Here is an 18,281-nt window from a genome sequence, read left to right on the forward strand (position 1 = left end):
TTATAAATATTTGTGGCAGCTAAGGTGAAATATTACAAATTAAAATAAACTTTAATCCTCATGATCTTAGTTTATAAATCAATTTCACATTCAAGTAAACTTTTTGTTTAGTCTTGCAACATTAATTTCTTTAAAAATTACAGTAAGTAATGATTTTTTATATTGATGTTTTTAGAATAGTTGAAAAAATAAAGTACAAAAAAGACGAATTTACAAGATATAATATTATAACTATAGATTGAATGTGTACAAATTTGAAAAATGCATACAAGCAACTAAACTACTTTGCATAAAAACAGTTGTCTGCAGCATTTAGATAATACAAAATGGATTTAGTAGTTGCAAAGAACAGCAAAGCACAACCAATTGAGAATGAAAATAAGATAGTAGTTTCAAGTAGCTCAGAAATATCTGAAAAGTATGTTTTTGTTGAAGCCAGATATTAATATATACATATAATACAAGGCTTTATTTTTTTGCTTGTTTTACTATCAAACATTTTGGTGCATGTGCATAAATTTAACATGCAAAAAATGTTTTATTTATTTTCTAGTTAGTTTTTTATACTCTTTATTTTTTTACATGAAAAGTTACTGAACTTTCCAATTTTAAGTGAATTTATTAAAAAAAGAATCTTTTTTTTTATAAATTGTAAAAAATTTGTGTTTTGTACTGCTAAGTTACTAAGTTTTAGGTTTTTATTGTTTTTTTATAGTTTTAGTTTTGCTGTCAATATAAGTAGTAAACAATGTAAGTAAGTTGTTCAAAAGCTTATTTATAAAATCATTAAAGTTTTTTATAACTCTTTAACCAATAACTTAGTGTGGGTTTTTTAAACAGCTTAAATTTCAGATACACTTTTTGGTTACAAACAGTTTAGAAACTAGTTATTTATGTAATTTTTTATTAGGTATATTTTTTAAAGCTGTATAGTCAGAAGTAGAAGTATAAAAAAAAAACTGAATATGAAGTTAAGATTCTATTTTGTTTTTTTATTATAAAAGTTTACAATTTTGATCATTGTTTTAAGTTAGAGTTAACTGTAGCCTATAGTGATAACAAATTTAATATATTAAATACAAGTTTTTAACATTATTAAAAGTAATTGAATTATATTTTTTATTTACTAGTACTTTTATCAGTTTTGAAGTTCATTTGGTATCCATATCCATTAACATTAACTGCACGTAGTTAATTAACTTGTTAGTTGTAACTTTATTATGTATAATTTATTTTTAAACAGCTAATTTTTTTACTGAATGAAATTTGAGTTACAAAACATTTACTGTTAAGCTATTTTTCACAATTTTCAATTAGGTATTGTGGTATTCTATAAAATTGTAGTTTTTCAAACACATTAATTTATTACACGTTAATAAGGAAATAGTGTTTTGTTGGTTACTACTTATTGAAGCTGAGAAATAATAACCTTATAAAAATTATAATAACTCCTTTTTATATCCTGTATGTGCAGGAATCGGGCAAATTTAAAACAGACATTAGCTATAAAAAGCTCTTAAATGATGAATTATTTTAGTCCAAAGTTGTCACCAACTCCTTTGACAAAAAAAGCGCTTAAAATATTTGATCTTAAGATTAAGTGCACAAAAAACCTTTCGGTTATCAATTTGTACACCACAGATAAAAATGTCCAGGAAACTCTGGTCTAAACTTATATTTTTGACAAAAATATGGCAATCAGAAGAGGCTGTATACATTAAATGACAATAAATATGCTGTAAACATTTGAGTATTTTATTTTTCAACTGCTGATTTAAACAAGCAGTAACTCACGTGCAAAGCATTTGTTTCAGTCTGACTGAAATGATTAAAATTTTTAATAAACAATTTGTTTATTTCCAACAAAAGTATGACAAGCTAGAATTTTGTCTGTATGCATTTATTAGAGTATAAACAGGCTGATGTAGATTTTAATATTGTTTTTTCAAAGACTGGTCTAAACAAGTTGTTTTAACAAAAACTTGAAGTACAGCCTCAGTTGAATTCTTTAACAAACAAGGTAATTTTTTCAACTTATATTTTCACAAGTAGCTTTAACTGATTGAAAAAAAAGACTAAAAAACAAATTGTTTCCAACAGAAGCATGACTAGCAGAAGATCTGGGAGATTGGCGCAGAGATCCAACCAGAAGATCATAGAGGACGAGGATCCGATTGAAGAAATGATGCTGGACGACACAGAAGATGAGGAAGACGACGACGATGAGTACATGAGCGAAAGTTTGTATATAATATTTACTATATACGTGTGATAACACCATAGGTTTTAATGAGCGAAAGTTTGTTTATATATGTACATTAAGGTGCTTATAGAAAAGTTTTTTACTTTGTGACCACGTTTTATCCTATAGTAGTTAAAATTGATATAATGAGTTAAATATAGTTGATAAAACAGTGCTGAACCATGATTTTGTGTACTAGCCTTGTTTAAAGAGATAATAATTAAAAGATATTTTAAATTTCCAGGAAACATAATACAAGTTGGTATTATAATTAATTACTATCTACGTGTGATAACACCATATGTTCAGAAAAATGTATTTACTTTACCTGAACAAAAGTTTGTGTAACAATTTGTTTGAATACAGTTGTTGTAAATGCTATGAATTTTAGGTAAATGAGTACATGAGCAAGAATTTGTTTACTTTGTATATTAGGGTGCTTATAATATTTTTTTTTACTGTATATCAGTAGAAATGTGTGACACGTTATAGGTTCTAATTAGTATTTATTTTAAATGGTTTGTATAACATATATACACATTATATTTTTATTAGTCAAGTATATGAGCAAAAGTTTGTTTTTTAGTTCTCAAGTATATATTTATTGGCAATAAGTTATAACATATTCGTTGTGCAAAATGTAATTGTTTTACATGAGCAAAATTTGTATGGTTGCTTGTGTTATATATACAGATTTTAATTAGTATATTCATTAGATAAGTATATAAACTAAAGTTTGTTTTATAAATTTCAAATATTTTACTGAATATTATTGATGGAGTTTAAGTTAAAAAAATAAATTTTGTGTGTTTATTAACTATTTAAATAATTATTATTTTACTGATGATGATTAGTAATAAGATGTATACATGTTTTTATACTGATTATTTTGAAAATGTTTGTATAATTGAATACTTTAAATTTTAGTTTTTTTGAATACAGTTGTTGTAAATGCTGTGAATACTAAACATTGGGTTGCCAGAAAACCTAGAATTTGATAATTTATGCTAAAAAAGCCTGTAGTTTGAAACAATTATTATATGTTAAGTAATAAAGTTTTGATTTGACACGGAAAATCTATCATATAAATAAAATAAATTTGTCATCATCAAAATTTTTTTAATAAAAAACACATTTAAAGTAGCTTTACAATATCTTTTCAATTTTTTTATACTACTTACCACAGCTTTTAACTTTAGACTTAACTAAAAATAGACTAAAAAAACGTATATTTTCAAAAACCTGGAAGAAATTTCTCAAAAACCAGTGGCAACCCTGTAAACAAATAAGTACATGAGCAAAAGTTTGTTTATACTCCTGGGTATTAGAGTGCATATAGAAAAGGAGACCTTTGAGCTGGATCCATTTTCAGCTGTCTTTTTAGCATTTCGAATTTTCAAAAAAACATAATGTGGAAAATTTTAGATGATATGAAAAAAGTTTCATAGTGTGTATAAATACGTTGGTTTAAAATATTAAAAGAATACAACGTTGTGACTTTAACAATATATGAATATGACCACACATTTTCCTATAGTAGTTTAAATTAATATTAAGTTAAACGTAGTTGATAAAAAAGTGCTTAAACATGAGTTTTAGAAATATTAGCAGTGTTTTAAAGAGATAACAGTTAAAAGATGTTTTAATTTTCCAGGAAACAAAATACAAGTTGGAACCCAGTACCAAGCAATCCTTCCTGATTTAGTCGAAAGTTTGTTTTTACATATATTACCATTTACAAAAATGCTTATTGTATAGATATGTTTTACTTACTCTGTTTTTAGTTACTTCAAACCATACCAAGCTGTTAAAACTAAAATTATTTTGTAAAAACATTTTTTTAATATATGTAAATTTTACAAAGTTTTTTGAAAAACATCTGTTTATAAACAATAAAATTTAACAGTTTTAATTTTTATATACAAATACATAAATAATCTGTAAATAAACAACTACAGAAGACAAGAAAAGACTCGATGATTACAGAAACAACACAAAACTGGAAAAACTAATGTGGTCACCATACCTTTATGACGAGAAAAGAAGCTATAAAAATAAAGATAAATGTTAGTTATTCTTACAAAGTTGCTTCATGTATTTATTTTTATTTAGTTTTCCAGTAGCACATGCGTAAAAATTTTATTTTTATTTATTTTTTCAGCAATCACTTTACTTTTAGCTTGCAACACAATATCATCTGTTTTATCACTCTAAAAGTAATTAAAACAGATGATTATAGTTTTTTGATTGTATATTTAGTTTGATTAATCTAACAAAACTACTCTTAACTTTCAAATTTCTTAATAGTTGTTTCCCATTCATAGTTAATGTTATTTTCAAACATCACTTGTTTCTTACAGGAATAGAAGTTCTTTTAATCATTTGATAAACTTCACAAAACTTAATAGCTGCATAAGGATGCATATTTTTTAAATAATATTTTATAATATTTATAATTATAGATTCTCATATTATTTTACCTTTATCTCAAACACTCTTGTTACTCGCAAAAAAAAAGTTTACAAAGACCACACAATTGTTAACAACAATTCTAACAGTGCAAGAATACTTGGAGTACGCGACGCGCAAGCACTACTTCAACGAGGTTCAGGCATTGTACGTTCTGAACTTGTGTCAGTACGACGTGTTGGCTGCAACGAGACAAATACAACACCTCGCACCCTTGCCCGGTTTGATTACATGATTTTTGTTTTACTTTTAAGACTAAAATCGCTATAAAATTGAGCTATTTATTTTATTCTTATTTAATATTTGTGAGATAATCATGTTTTCTGTACCTAGTAAATATGTTTCAGTATTTACAATAGTTGTCACCAGCTATAGAGTAGGGTTTCCTGATTTTTTCTAATACGGCCTTCTTTACAGAAGTTTAAATGTCATGCCCCCTCCGACAAAATTTCTAAAAAAAAATACCCTTATAACGCCTAAGACCGTTTTTTACTGTTCGTCATCATTCAAACTCTAAAATATATAATGTAAGTTTTAAGTTATGGCCTCTTATGACCACTTTACTACTCACCCCCCCCCTCCTGCTTTGCAGCTTGCGGCACCCTAAATTTCTGAAATGATCCCAAGGGAATATACCCCACTTAGGGAAACCCTGCTATAAAGCTTTATCTAAAAATAAAGCCTATAGTGTTAAATACAGTGTATTTATTTTATGAACAGGTCCCCTTTTAACGTTTTTGTATTAATTACTATTATGTTTTTTATTATAAAATAGTCTTTTTTTTTTAAGTTTAAGCTGCACATTTAGATCATTTTAGTAAATACTGTTTTATATGATGAAACATATTTACTTACTTAAAAAAGTCTATAAGTTATTTTGAAAGCATTGAAAGTACAAATTTATACGGATTTTATTTTACTACTTCATTTTATATAAAATCATTAGTAATTAAATATTCACTGTATTCGTTTAAGAACTTTTTATATATAATATTTTAAACATTCATTTATATACTTGTTTGTTTTGATTTCAAATAAGCAATTTTTATGAAGATTTGTGTTAAAGTTTCTAAACACAAATTTTAAATTTTACTTTATTTATTATTTTAATATCCTTATTTATTTATTTATTTATTTTAAACTTACACATTTGATTTTATAGTGTGAATTGTAAGTCAAAAACTGAGTCTCAATATTTGACTATTGGAAAATTTATTTAAAATAAAAATGTTTATATTAAAAGTTCACACTTAATAAAAAACCACATTTGTTGATTTGAAACAGAAAATATATGTTTTGATTTAATTATAAAACTATATAATTTATGTATTAAACATATATAATACATATATCTAGTATAAACAAAGACAGCTATATTTGAAAATTAATTACAATGTTTTCACTTTTTTGCAGATTATCAAAGCAAATTATTAATAAAATTATTAATTTTCTTTGAGAATGAAGCATTTACAATATTTATTTACTGACTGGCCATAAAGTATTCCGTTTTATTTATAATATTTTTAGTCTGTATATAAAGATACAAACAGCTTAAAACAGTTTAAAAAGTTAAGTAAGTTATATAAAATGACTAGTAACTATCAGGGTTGCCAAAAAGTCAGAAAAAACGAAAAAAAAAAACATAAGTCAGGAAAAAGAATTTTTTTTAAAAAGTCAGGAAATTGGATATAAACATGCTCTTAATAAGAAAGTTTATCAATACTAAAAACTGAATTTTGCTAATGTCGTTCTTAAATTTTGCTTTTACAATTCATCTTTTTTTCTGTTTCTAATTGAATTTTTACAACACAGCAAAAAAATGTTTATTATCCCATGTGTGAATTCACTATGTGGTAGATAACGAGTTTTTTTTTTGTCTAAGGTGTTTAATTAAACTTTAATAAAAATGAGGTGTATCATATTTCTATAATGCCGGATCAATTTCCAGCGTGGTAGGTTGTGAGAGCAGTGGTAGTAGTATAATCCCATCAATAAGTTTTGTGAGTCACAAGTCGCAACCACAAATCTAATGGGCTTAACACGCACAATTACTCAGCCAATTGGTCTGACAAAGTGACAGAGCTTAACAAAAAGATCCTGATAATCACATGGCCCGAATCAAATTAATATGTATTTTGGATTTCGGCATCGGACCACAATTTCGTAACAACTTACTGGAAGCAATAAACAAGTCCAGGTGGTACTGTGTAACTTTTAATGAAATGAAATTGTTAATAAAGCTGATGTTGCCATGGAAGTAAGATGTTTGAGTCCAGCAAAAGAACTGTTGTTTAAACCTGCATAGAAATAAGATTGAAAACTTTCATAAATTCATGTCTTTGGTTATGTATTTTTAAATAGGTTTTATTTAAGAATGAGGTCCTGAAAAGTCAGGAAAAGTCCAGATAATTTTCAGCTCGATCTGTGTTAACCCTGAATTATACTGTTAATGTAAAATATGTTTTTTATTGTCAATGTAACTTTACTCACAAGTTAAAGGAAATGATTTAATAATGAAACACAAAACTCAAACAAGCTTATAAAAAGACACAACCTGTAAATTTTACTTTCAGTATTTCTTTAAACATTTCAACTGAAAATGGTGTTTATTGAAACAAACATTGAATAACATAAAGTTCTAACATGTTTTTTTACTACGTCATAATATAATTGTGCAATATTGTTCTTTTATGACGTCACAATTGTTGCAGATATGTGGACGGACGACGAACACGACCACTTTCTCGAACTTTTGAGCTTCATGGGAAAAGACTTCAACCTGATCGCCAAAAAAGTTTGTTTTTGTTTATTTTAATAAAAACAACTGTACTAAAGTAATAAGTTTTTTACTAATTTCATATCCTGCAAGGTTACCAAATAATATTGAGAACAATTGCCCTAGATAATACTTATCAGGGTTTATTGTAATGATAGTTGCTTAATTGAATATCATGATTGGCTTAAAAGTCTTTTTTTAAACGTTTTTATAAGAAAAATCACTTTTTATGTTTTTATCAAGTACACTTATCTAAATTGACAAACGTTTTGGTATATAATAATAATAAATAATTATTTCTCAAAAAGTAAAATTTTAACGTAAAAAAGGTTTCAAGTTTTCATTATACAACACTGACAAAAAGTTCTTAATTTCCTTTGTTTTTCGTTATTACTTTTACCTTAAAGTGAATTTTATTTAGTTACGTTTTTGTTAAGTCAACCACAATATTCAACTAAACTAGTTTTTACAGTTTTGACTAATACTAATTATTTTTCATTCGAAGCCAACTCAGGCCAGCTTAATTTAACCAAGACTAGTTTTGCCCCAAAAACTTGCTTTTCTGGTATCATGTTTAATATATTTACAACCATGACACTTAATTTGCTTATTATGTTACCTCTTAAACATATTTGTAATTCTTCAGTTACCGAACAGAAGCACCCAAGACGTAGTCGAGAGATTCTACAAATGGAAGGCGACTGTTATGAAGCAGCTGCAAGAAAAAAAACAAAACAGAAGCAAAAAGAAAAACTCCAAGAGGTTTGTTTAACCGTGTTTAAGTAAAATAATTGTATTAATAATGTCTTTTTTTAAGATTGTTTTCTTGTTTTATAGTGGCCCTTCACAAAGCAAAATGAAATGAGTGGTTGATAAAAAAATGTATGATACTTTTCCAGACGAATAGTTTTATAATTTTAGGTTTAATCAAAATTTTGTCCGCCAATGAAAAATATGTTTAAAAAAGTAGGTACAACTATTTTCCAAGATGAAGAGTTCAAGTTTAAATATTTTTTTACTTTAAAAACTGATCTAAAGTATATTTAATTTGTTTTAAATGAAAACTAGTTCTTTTTTTAAACTTAAAAATTTTTAGGTCTAAAAGGATCTGTGAAATTGAAGATGAATCAAAAGTAAGATTTTTTTGTTAAAATATTTCAATCAATAAGTTTTAAAACAATCGTATTTTATATATCATTGGTACATTGGATATTTGTAAAAATAAAATTAATCTAAAATATCTCGGTATGAAATTACCTTGATTTGTATTAACATAAGTTAAGTACATGTTTAAATAATTATATTTTACGTAATATTTTAAGTTTTTGAATAATTTTTTGTTTAAATACAACGTTGTTAATTTAATTAAATATTTTAATATATTTATTTATTTTGTGTAATTATTTATAGGGCTATCCGATGCCGATTGAAAAATCGCAATATTCCGACCTTAGTGAGTTTTTGTTTTTTAATTTTATAAACAAATTAATTTCATTGATTTATAACTCCATTTAATTTTTTATTTTAATTACTTATCTATTTTTATTAGTTATTTGATCCATGACGATATACTTTTAAAATTCTAACAGCTTATTACAACAATAGTTTGTCATTTATTGATTACATAGTTTTAAACTTAAAATACACAACTTTCGTTTTACCTGAAAAGTTCAAATTTACCAGTACTGCATATTTTTTCATGACTTGTTTTGTTTATATTCTCTTTAAATTTTAGCTATAGATAAAACTGTTTGAGGTGTCAAAGTGTTTTACATATGCTTTTTTTTTAAGTTAAGAATTGTTTACTACTGAAATATTAAACTTGTTGTTGCCAATGTTAAAGAAAACAATATCCTAATATTTAAATTCTTCTTTCTTTACTTGAGAATATCTAGAGTCTAGACATTTTCTTTATATTTAAAACTAGTCTGTTGTATAAGTAGTAAAATAGATATTATTATTTAAGTAATTTGTAGTTAATTTGTAAACTATTTAGTAAACTATTTCTTGGTATAACTAAAACAACCCTAACTAGAACAAGTTTCAAAGTTTAAGGTTTATCATTAACATTTATTACAAACTAATTCATACCTTACACACAGAACGGGAGTTGGAATCGAAAGCGCTCAGCTCGGCGCTGGAGATGGAATCGTTCAGGTGCGTGGACGACCGCACAATGTTCGATTCGTGCAAGGCGAAGTTGGGCAGGGACTACCAAGACACCAGGCAGGAAGTTCGTTTGTGCTGTAAAATATTTTCGTTTAAATAGTTTAGGCTGAGAATTGAAAAATGTGATTTAAAAAACGAGATTACCAAATTTGATGTGTACAACTGTTTGATAATGTGTTTTTATCAATAAATAAAAATGTTAACTAGAAAATAAGTTAGTGTCAGAAAGCATCTTGTGTGAACTTAGTTTTAAAACTGTGAAGTTAGGTTTATTAAATATGCAATGTAAGTAAAGTTTTACTATTTAAAATAATTGTGTTTTTAATTTTTTCTCAATTAGGTTAGACAGCAAAATTTATTTTCATTGGTAGCTAAAAGTCCTTATTGTTAAATATCTTCCACCTTATAAAAAAATTTCTTTGTTTATTTCTTTATACAAAAAGCTCAATTTCTATTATAATTCAGTTTTTTAGCGCACTGAACCCTTTTTTCCATTAAAAATTAAAAGTCGAAGTGCCCGCAGTTAGCTAGGAATTAAATGCAGGTTAAGTTTGTCTTCAAAATATAATTTGCCTGTTTGTATTATTTAGCAATCAAAGTTTTTAAACAAGAATTAGCACTACTGTTTTTATATTACCAACTCACTATTGTAGCATTTTTTTTTTCGCAACCACTCTATACATTGATTAAATGCTGCAAGTTGTTACTTCAACAATCAACGTTTTAATTTCTACAGGTTCAAGCACTGAAGCAGAATTGTGAACAAATTACCAATTCGCTTGGAACTTCCGACATACCGAGACCGCCTAAAAATGCTTTTGATTGAGTGTTAAAGGTTTGGTAAAACTCTTACTTTCATAAATTAAAAAAATAAGTTTTATTTTGTTAGATATGTTAGGTTTTTGGTGTTTAAGTGTTTTTGTTAACTTTATCGAATTATTGTGCACATATCTTAGATAATCTTTTACTCAAATAATCTCTAATAGTGTTATTAAAGTTTTCAATATTATTTTGTGTTTTTATAACTTTTTACCATAGAGATGTTCAGTTTTAGTTTTGATATAGTTATAAAAATGTGATGATTTTTTAGTAATCTTCCAAGCTTACCTACAGTTGTAATTTTAGCATTCTTAAATAAATAGTGTCTATTTTAAATAAATAGTTTTAAAAGTGTATTTAGAAACTTATACAAGTAACAATTATCTAAATTAAAAATCCTTGAAAATTTATGAAAAAACCTTTGGTAAACGTGACAAAAACTAGTTTGATTATTAAAATAATTTTAACATTGAATTAAATATGTTATCTGTTACCTTTCATTGAACAAAACTTGTATGTGTGATAAAAAAAGTTTTAGTCAAGTAGTGATCATTACAATAAATATCTTATTGAAATTAATATTATTTAAAAAAAAGTCCTTATATTATTGTAAACAAATTTCAACAGATATAAGAAGATAGCCATCTGAGATAAGAGATTGTATGAACGAGTATATTTTATGTGGAGTTTTATTTGTTTAGTAAAAAGTATTAAATAAGCAAACAACATTTTTATTTTAACTTTAAAATTTGCTATGAGTGGTAGCTCTATAAGATAAATCGTAATAAAAAAAAAAGTTTGTTTGATGTTTTGTGTTGTTTTCGGATTAATATGTTTCTTGTGTTAAAAGTTTTGATCATTTTTAGTTTAATGCTTACAAAGTTCTTCAAGCAAAATTTGTGCATTTTATCTAAATTAAAGAGAAAATTAAATTAAAGTTTTTAAGGTTTCATTTGAAACTCAAATACAATAACCAGTATATGTGTGTAAGTTAATTTTTGTTTAACTTTATTTTAAATAACAAATTTCATTTAAAAGTTAGGCAATTAATATTGTTATAGTTTCTTACAGTGTTGTTTCAATTTAAATCATTTAATTCAGTTCATTTAAATAAATCGGTTCTAAGAAATTGTCTTTTTTTTTTGTATTTAAACTGAAATATTTATTTTGTTCTTATAAACTTTATATTTTTAATGTAAAATTGTCATGGCTGTATGCTTTTTATAACTTTTGTTCAGCGTTTTTAAAACTATTCAAACACAAATAAGTTTATTACTTGATTTTTTCTATGATTTATTAAATGCTATTTAGTATTTTGTTCAAAATGTTATCTAAATATGAACCCTTACTAAAGTTAAAAACGACTTGTAAGCCACAGCGATGAATTCACAGATAATATTAAATAATTTTTTTTCTGTATTTAGTCCTTAAGTGGTTAAAAAAATTACTTTACCCAGTTGTTTTTTTCTAATAAAAAATCTTAATACACAAACACATAAATATAGTTATAAATAACTCAATTCAATTTCTCTGATAAATATATGTTTATTGTGACTAAAGTTTAAACACTTGTGCGTAGCTGAGTTAAATTTAAAAATTGCTTAATTTAAGGAGCCATGACATGAAAGTTTAAATTTAAAACGTATTTTAGTGAAGTTCAAAATTTCAAGTATCGTGCATCCATAAAAATAACAACAGAATCTATTTAGCTTAGATGCTTTAAGCACTTAACTGATTTTAAAACCGAAGTAATAGTATTTTTTTTATTTTGTTTTTGTAAATGATAAAGTTATAATTTAACTTTTTGTTCATCACTTTTTTGGTTATGACGAATAGTACTCTTGTAATAATCTTAATGCTTTTAGCAGTGAGTAGCATTCTGTTGCCTTATTTTATTGAAAAACTTTTGTGTAGATTATATATTATTGCTGTAATCATAACGTAAAAAGCATCCACTTAAATTAAAGAAACAATTAGTTTTACTTTAAAGTGTTTAGTTAAGAATTTAACATTTAATTATAGAAATAAGACGTTTTTGCACAAGGTGAGTTTTTTAAAACCTACTAATAATAATTTAGTCAGTACTTTTAATTGAAAATAAATTACCTTTAATAATGTAAATGATTAGAACTTTTTTATTACCAAGAAAAACTTTTCAAAATCTTAATTTCTTTACTGTCTAAGAGTTAATTTAAACCCACTAATAATGTAGTATCAAATTAATTAAGTAAAGAATTTAAAGATAAACACAACAGTACTTATTAATTGAAATATAAATTTATAAGCTTTATCGTATTATTCAGAGTATGAAGAAATTGTCTTAAAAAAAACAATTTTTTATTTACAAAGCTTTAAAAGTAATCAACGATCTTAATACAAAAATACTTATTTTACTGCAAGTCGACCACACCTACTTTTTAAAATACAGAATAATAAATAATATAATAAGTGTATTGATTCTAAATTTAAACTTTATAAAATTATTTCAAAAGAATAAATGTTATTGACACATTATTTTTACCTTATTACTTGTCAAAATACGAAATATTTTTATTTGATTATATTCAACTTGTTTGCCTAAGAATATTTTGAAAATACTTTAAACAATGTAAGGAGTATAAAATAGAAAATTTGTCGATTTTTTTGAAGTACAATAGTTTATATATAAAGTTTAAAGATATAACAAAAAAATCACAAAGAATTAAGACTTACTTAAGGAAAATTTAGAAATTTTAAATACTTCAATATCGTTTTATATTGTAAAATACTGTATTTTCATACCTAAATTAATAAAAATTAAAAAAAAATTAACTTAGTTGTTTATATATAACAATTAGCACACTATTTTTGTCATTTATAAAAATGGTTAAAAAACACCTGCTTATTAGAACACGTAAAAAACTGTACTTTGGTTAAAATATAAAGTACACACCTAAGACTTTTTTTATGCTAGAAAAACATCAGACTTACTCTTCCCTCTACAACGATTAACAATCTGTAATAAAAACTTTTATTATTATGTTAAAATTATACTACTTCTATTTACTAATATAACAAATTTTTTAAGTTAAATGCAACAACTTTAAAATTAAGTGTTTATCTACTTTTTTAAAGATTTTTGTATAACGCAGTTTATTAACATTTAAAACTAAACTAAAACACGATATTTTTACCAGCACAACTAATGAAACTTATTAAAACAACTTTATAGTGCAAAAGAGAGAGTAAACTTAGTTTTTAATTTTAGTAGAGTTAATTATTTTTTTTTGGTTACATAAAACTGCTACTTTTATAGTTTTATTTCTGTATAAAATCTTACACTAAAAAAAGTTTATTTTAAAAGAGTATGATTAATTTTGCTGTTTTATGACTTTTTCTTGGAAAATAAGTATAATAGTTCGAAGTGAAAGTGTTTTAAAAACAGTGCTTATATTTCTTAGCAGATTAAATCTAGTACACATGTTTTTTAGTTGCAACTCTTCAGTTATTTTAATTTAAATTCTTAGTAGTTTTGACTTAAAGAAAGTAAAATGTAAATCTTTAGGCTACAAACAAATAAATATCTAAATATGAAACTTACTTTCTAATATATTTTGTATTAATCTTAGCTTGTCAAGCACAAACTCTGATTCAATACTAGATTGTTCATAATTCAGACATGAGTTAAAAGTTTCAATGAAACAAACAAAACACACAGAACTTCATTTTTTTAATTCAATCAATCGAATTCAATCATTTATTATACTTTTTATAAAATATGTAGACGAAAACTTATAAATTAGTGTTTTAGTTGTACTTGATTTTTTATAATCATATTTACTCTGAGTGTTTGTTTAAATTTTGTGGTTATTATAATAAACTGTGCATGAAGTTTAAAATAAAACTATTACTTATAAAAAAAAAAGATGTGTTTTTACTACTTTTATTTTGATTCAAAACCGAACAAACTAAACATTTTTGTAGGAACTAACAAAGCAGGAAATGTAAAGTACTTAAATATTTCAAGTAAACATAAATTTTCGACTTAACCTTTTTCTTTAAAATATACGACATTACAGTTTATAAAGAACATAATGTTTAAGTTTAGCTATAAAAATAAGCTAAAATAATTTAGTTCTCGACAAATGAGTCGAAAATAACAATTAAATATATTATTTTTCAAAAACTATTGACGCTACAGATAAAAAAGTTTTTAAAGTTTGTATTTTTACAAAGCTATGTTTGTTTTAGTAACTTTCTTAAACGTAAAACATGCTTTTAAGTTGAAAAACTTATTCAACAAAAATTACTTTTAATTTTCTTTTTTAAAACTTTTTTCAACGATTTCAACGATTTGAACTTAGCCATATTTTCAAGAAAATTTTTGTATTAACACCAAACAATGTAATTCATAATCACTGTTCAAGTTTCTAACAAGTGATACTACAGAAATTCGGTATAAAAATCAAATATTATATGCTAACCGGCTGGCTTTATTATTTATTGTTTTAATAACTTCTTGATTAGTAATTCAAAACCATGATAAATTTCAATGATGCCTATGCAGCAGCCTAAAACTTTTTCTAAACAGAAAAGTATTTAGAAAACAAAAGCTCTTTTAACAAAACCAAATATTAAAATTTTGATTAATTTTCAAAACTAAATTTCGTCAGAATTTTTTTTTATTTGTATACAAGTTTTCTATACTAAGGTTATTCAAAACTTAGTGAAACTTATTTAGTACTTATAAAAAAGTACGAGCTAGATCTTCATCAATGGGAACTTAAGTGTGGTAAAGAAAAATATACCTTAAAACTTGCCAAATGTTTTTATAAAGTTAATTTTTTTTTTACAGTTATATGATATAAATATTTAGCTCAGAGTTTAATAACAATTTTTTGTTTTTCAAAATCAATAATTAAGTTCGTTTGTTTATGGTAAGCGAACTTTTAAAAAGATAGTTATGTAAGTGTTTAAAAAACTAAAATTTGAACTGTTTGGATATCAAATGACATTTATATTTATACTTTGAGTTCTTCAGTTTGTATACATAAGGATCTGTGTTGGGTTTAAATTCAATATTATAACTGAGTTTTTATACAAAATGAACTTTTAATGTTTACTAGGAAGAATTGTAATCCGAGACGTAGATATAAATACTGGATTTGTTCAATAGCAACTTTACAATTGTTTTGCAAATGTAAAGTAGACTTTAAAACTCGAAGTAAAAGTAAATATTGTTTAGATAAAAATAAGGAAGTTTTTATAGTTGTATAAAATAATAATAAATTACCTGTTTTTTTAATATAAGATGTTATGAGTACTTTTTTTTCTTAAAACAAACGAGTTCGAAAAGTTTTGTAAAAGCTTATAAGACAGGAAATCTATTTAAAAAGTTGTAAGTATATAAAAATTTACATTTATTTATTTTTCCTAGTATTTAAATACTATGTACTACACAAAATGATTTGAAAGAAACTTATATATACTGATCAGGTAGTTTTTAATATTCTATTTTAATAAACTGTCTTACAATGTTTTTTAGAAATTTTGGTTTTGTTAACTTTTTGATTTTAATTCAGTACCATAACAATTTTGATCTATATTACAATTTTGTAGCAGCTTTTAACTTTTTTTCAAAATTTACCGTTAACAAATAAAAGTATTAGGTTATTTTTCGAAATTAATTTGTTTAAAAAACTTCTGCTGTAACTTTATTTCTACTCTAAAAAATTAAATGATTTAACATTAAAAACTAAAAAGGAGTTAATCTTAACAAGTTGTTAAAAGTTGTACTTAATAGTTTTTATTTTTGTTTGTTAAATAAGCAAAGATGATCTTATAATTGCAATGTTTTAAATCATGATAAGTTGTTTGTGGTGTCCGTTAAAGTTATAAAATGAGTAGAATTGAACATAAAAAGAACTAATTTTAAAATATAGCTCAATACTTTTTAACTTCTTAATATGTTCAAAATTTATTCAAACTAATTTCAATTTGAAAAGTATCAATTTATAAATAAAAGTTTTTAAGATATTTACAGAAAAGAGTGTTCATTGGGAATTGAATGATTTATATAGAAATAACTTGATAATTTTTTTATACTTTTTTGTAGTTTATTGAGCAAGATAGACAAATAGATGATCAAAAATGTGGTTGTGTATAAAGAATTTTTGGTGATCCAGCTACACACCACGACAATGTTAAGAAGTTAATATGACATGTTTTTATAAGCACAAAAAAAAACATTACCGTCGTAACAGCTTAAAACTATTTTTAAAATACACTATTAACAAACCAGAGTAGTATCTTTTTAACACGAAATTATTTAAAATGATTTAAAAATATTAAAATCAATTTTTGTTAATTTATAAAACTAGTTTTAGTTAAATTAAATTATGATATAAAAGCTATTTTTTTTGTCTGTTAAAATTTCAGCACAATTAAAACAATATTTTACAAAACGGTTTAAAAGATGTCACATAAATTAATTTGAAATTTTGTAAGTTTTTTTATTACCCGCAAACAAAAATTGAAAAACATTACTGTTTTGTGCTTAAAGCTGCTGATTAAAATTAAAAACTTTAAAACCAGCAGTTAGAGTTTAGAAATTAGTTAGATTATGCACAAGAAGAGAAAATAAGACTTTTATTTTTTACAACAATCCTAAGCACAGTTATTTCTTATATACTACTAATAGTTAGAACAGCAATATTTCATGATAATCTTTGTTTCTGTGTTTATCGTATTAAAAGATAACAAAAGTCCTAAGAATAAGTTTAATACAGCTCATTCGAAAAACAATAGCGATTTAAGAACATGTTACTGTTTAACAAATTAGTTTTGTTACTAACTATATAGCATAGCAATACAGTTATGTTTAGATATTCAGTGCATATGATCACAAGGTATTTTATTGCTTGCTGTTTAAAATTACAAATAAATGTAAAAAGTACTTAACGATGTTATGAACAGTTACATATACAGTATATAAGTCTAAAGTTTTTGGATAATCAGTATGTTTTTAGAAATAGAAAATATTTGAAAAATTTGTAATTACGTTTCGTAAGTACTTAGGTAGTTACGAAATTCAGTTTCTTATGTTTTATAAACCAATGTTAATAGATTGATTTATGCTCATATTCATTGGGAAAAAAATTTTCTTAATCATATGATAGCTCTGTTGTTGAAGAATAAAGAAGTAAAGACTAAACAATATGTGATAGTATTAAACAACAGTTGTACTAACTTCTATTAATCTTACTATATAATTATGTAGTGAAATTGCAAACCTAAATTTATTAACCATCAATTACAATATGTTCTTGGTTTTTAGACGCATAAGGATCACTGAAAAAACTTGATTTTAAAGAAATCAAACTGTTGAAAGTCTAGGAAAGAGTTTTATTATTTTTATTAATAATAATATATTTTAATTCTTTTAACAAACTTTATATAATTTAAAAACGTTAGAAGTATGTACTAGAACTAGACTTATAAAACTTGTTAATATTTTAAAGCACACTATTGCAGCATTAAATATGCTCTTTAAGTTTAAATTTGTTTGTTTATGGTAACTGGACTTTGAAACACTTAAGTTATATAAGTTTTTTTTAACCAGTATAAAAACTAACTGTTTTGATAGACCTTTTTATTTATAATTGTAATTTTTCACTTTGTACATATAAAGGACCTGCGTATGGTTTAAATTTAAATTGTGAATGAGTTTTTATACAAAATGAACTTTTAATGTTTACTAGAGCGAATTGTAATCCGAGACATAGATATAAATACTGAGTTTGTTCTAAAGCAAGTTAAAAACTCTTT

At 24.5% G+C, this 18,281-nt stretch overlaps 1 protein-coding gene across 1 annotated transcript; it reads left to right on the forward strand.

Moving 5' to 3' along the window:
• Positions 1–326: 326 nt before the first annotated feature.
• LOC145833132 (REST corepressor 1-like) lies at positions 327–11,481 on the forward strand. The gene is made up of 12 exons (XM_082940334.1): positions 327–418; positions 2,101–2,240; positions 3,897–3,953; positions 4,201–4,308; positions 4,801–4,932; positions 7,423–7,505; positions 8,134–8,249; positions 8,584–8,620; positions 8,898–8,940; positions 9,590–9,720; positions 10,393–10,491; positions 11,103–11,481. Exons 1-11 carry the CDS (start codon positions 327–329, stop codon positions 10,480–10,482), a joined length of 1,029 nt encoding a protein of 342 aa, XP_082796460.1. The 3' UTR covers positions 10,483–10,491; positions 11,103–11,481.
• The last annotated feature ends 6,800 nt before the right edge of the window (positions 11,482–18,281 follow it).

The sequence above is a fragment of the Thalia democratica genome, chromosome 4 (assembly GCF_965202585.1).
Source record: "Thalia democratica chromosome 4, ktThaDemo2.hap1.1, whole genome shotgun sequence".
NCBI classification, from domain to species: domain Eukaryota; kingdom Metazoa; phylum Chordata; class Thaliacea; order Salpida; family Salpidae; genus Thalia; species Thalia democratica.

Excerpts from the sequence above, each read along its gene's own strand:
- LOC145833132 (XM_082940334.1), top strand. The coding sequence starts at position 327 with ATGGATTTAGTAGTTGCAAAGAACAGCAAAGCACAACCAATTGAGAAT. Across the intron at positions 3,954-4,200 it reads CCTTCCTGATTTAGTCGAAA|AAGACAAGAAAAGACTCGAT; the intron begins GTTTGTTTTTAC and ends AAACAACTACAG. Across the intron at positions 4,933-7,422 it reads ACACCTCGCACCCTTGCCCG|ATATGTGGACGGACGACGAA; the intron begins GTTTGATTACAT and ends CAATTGTTGCAG.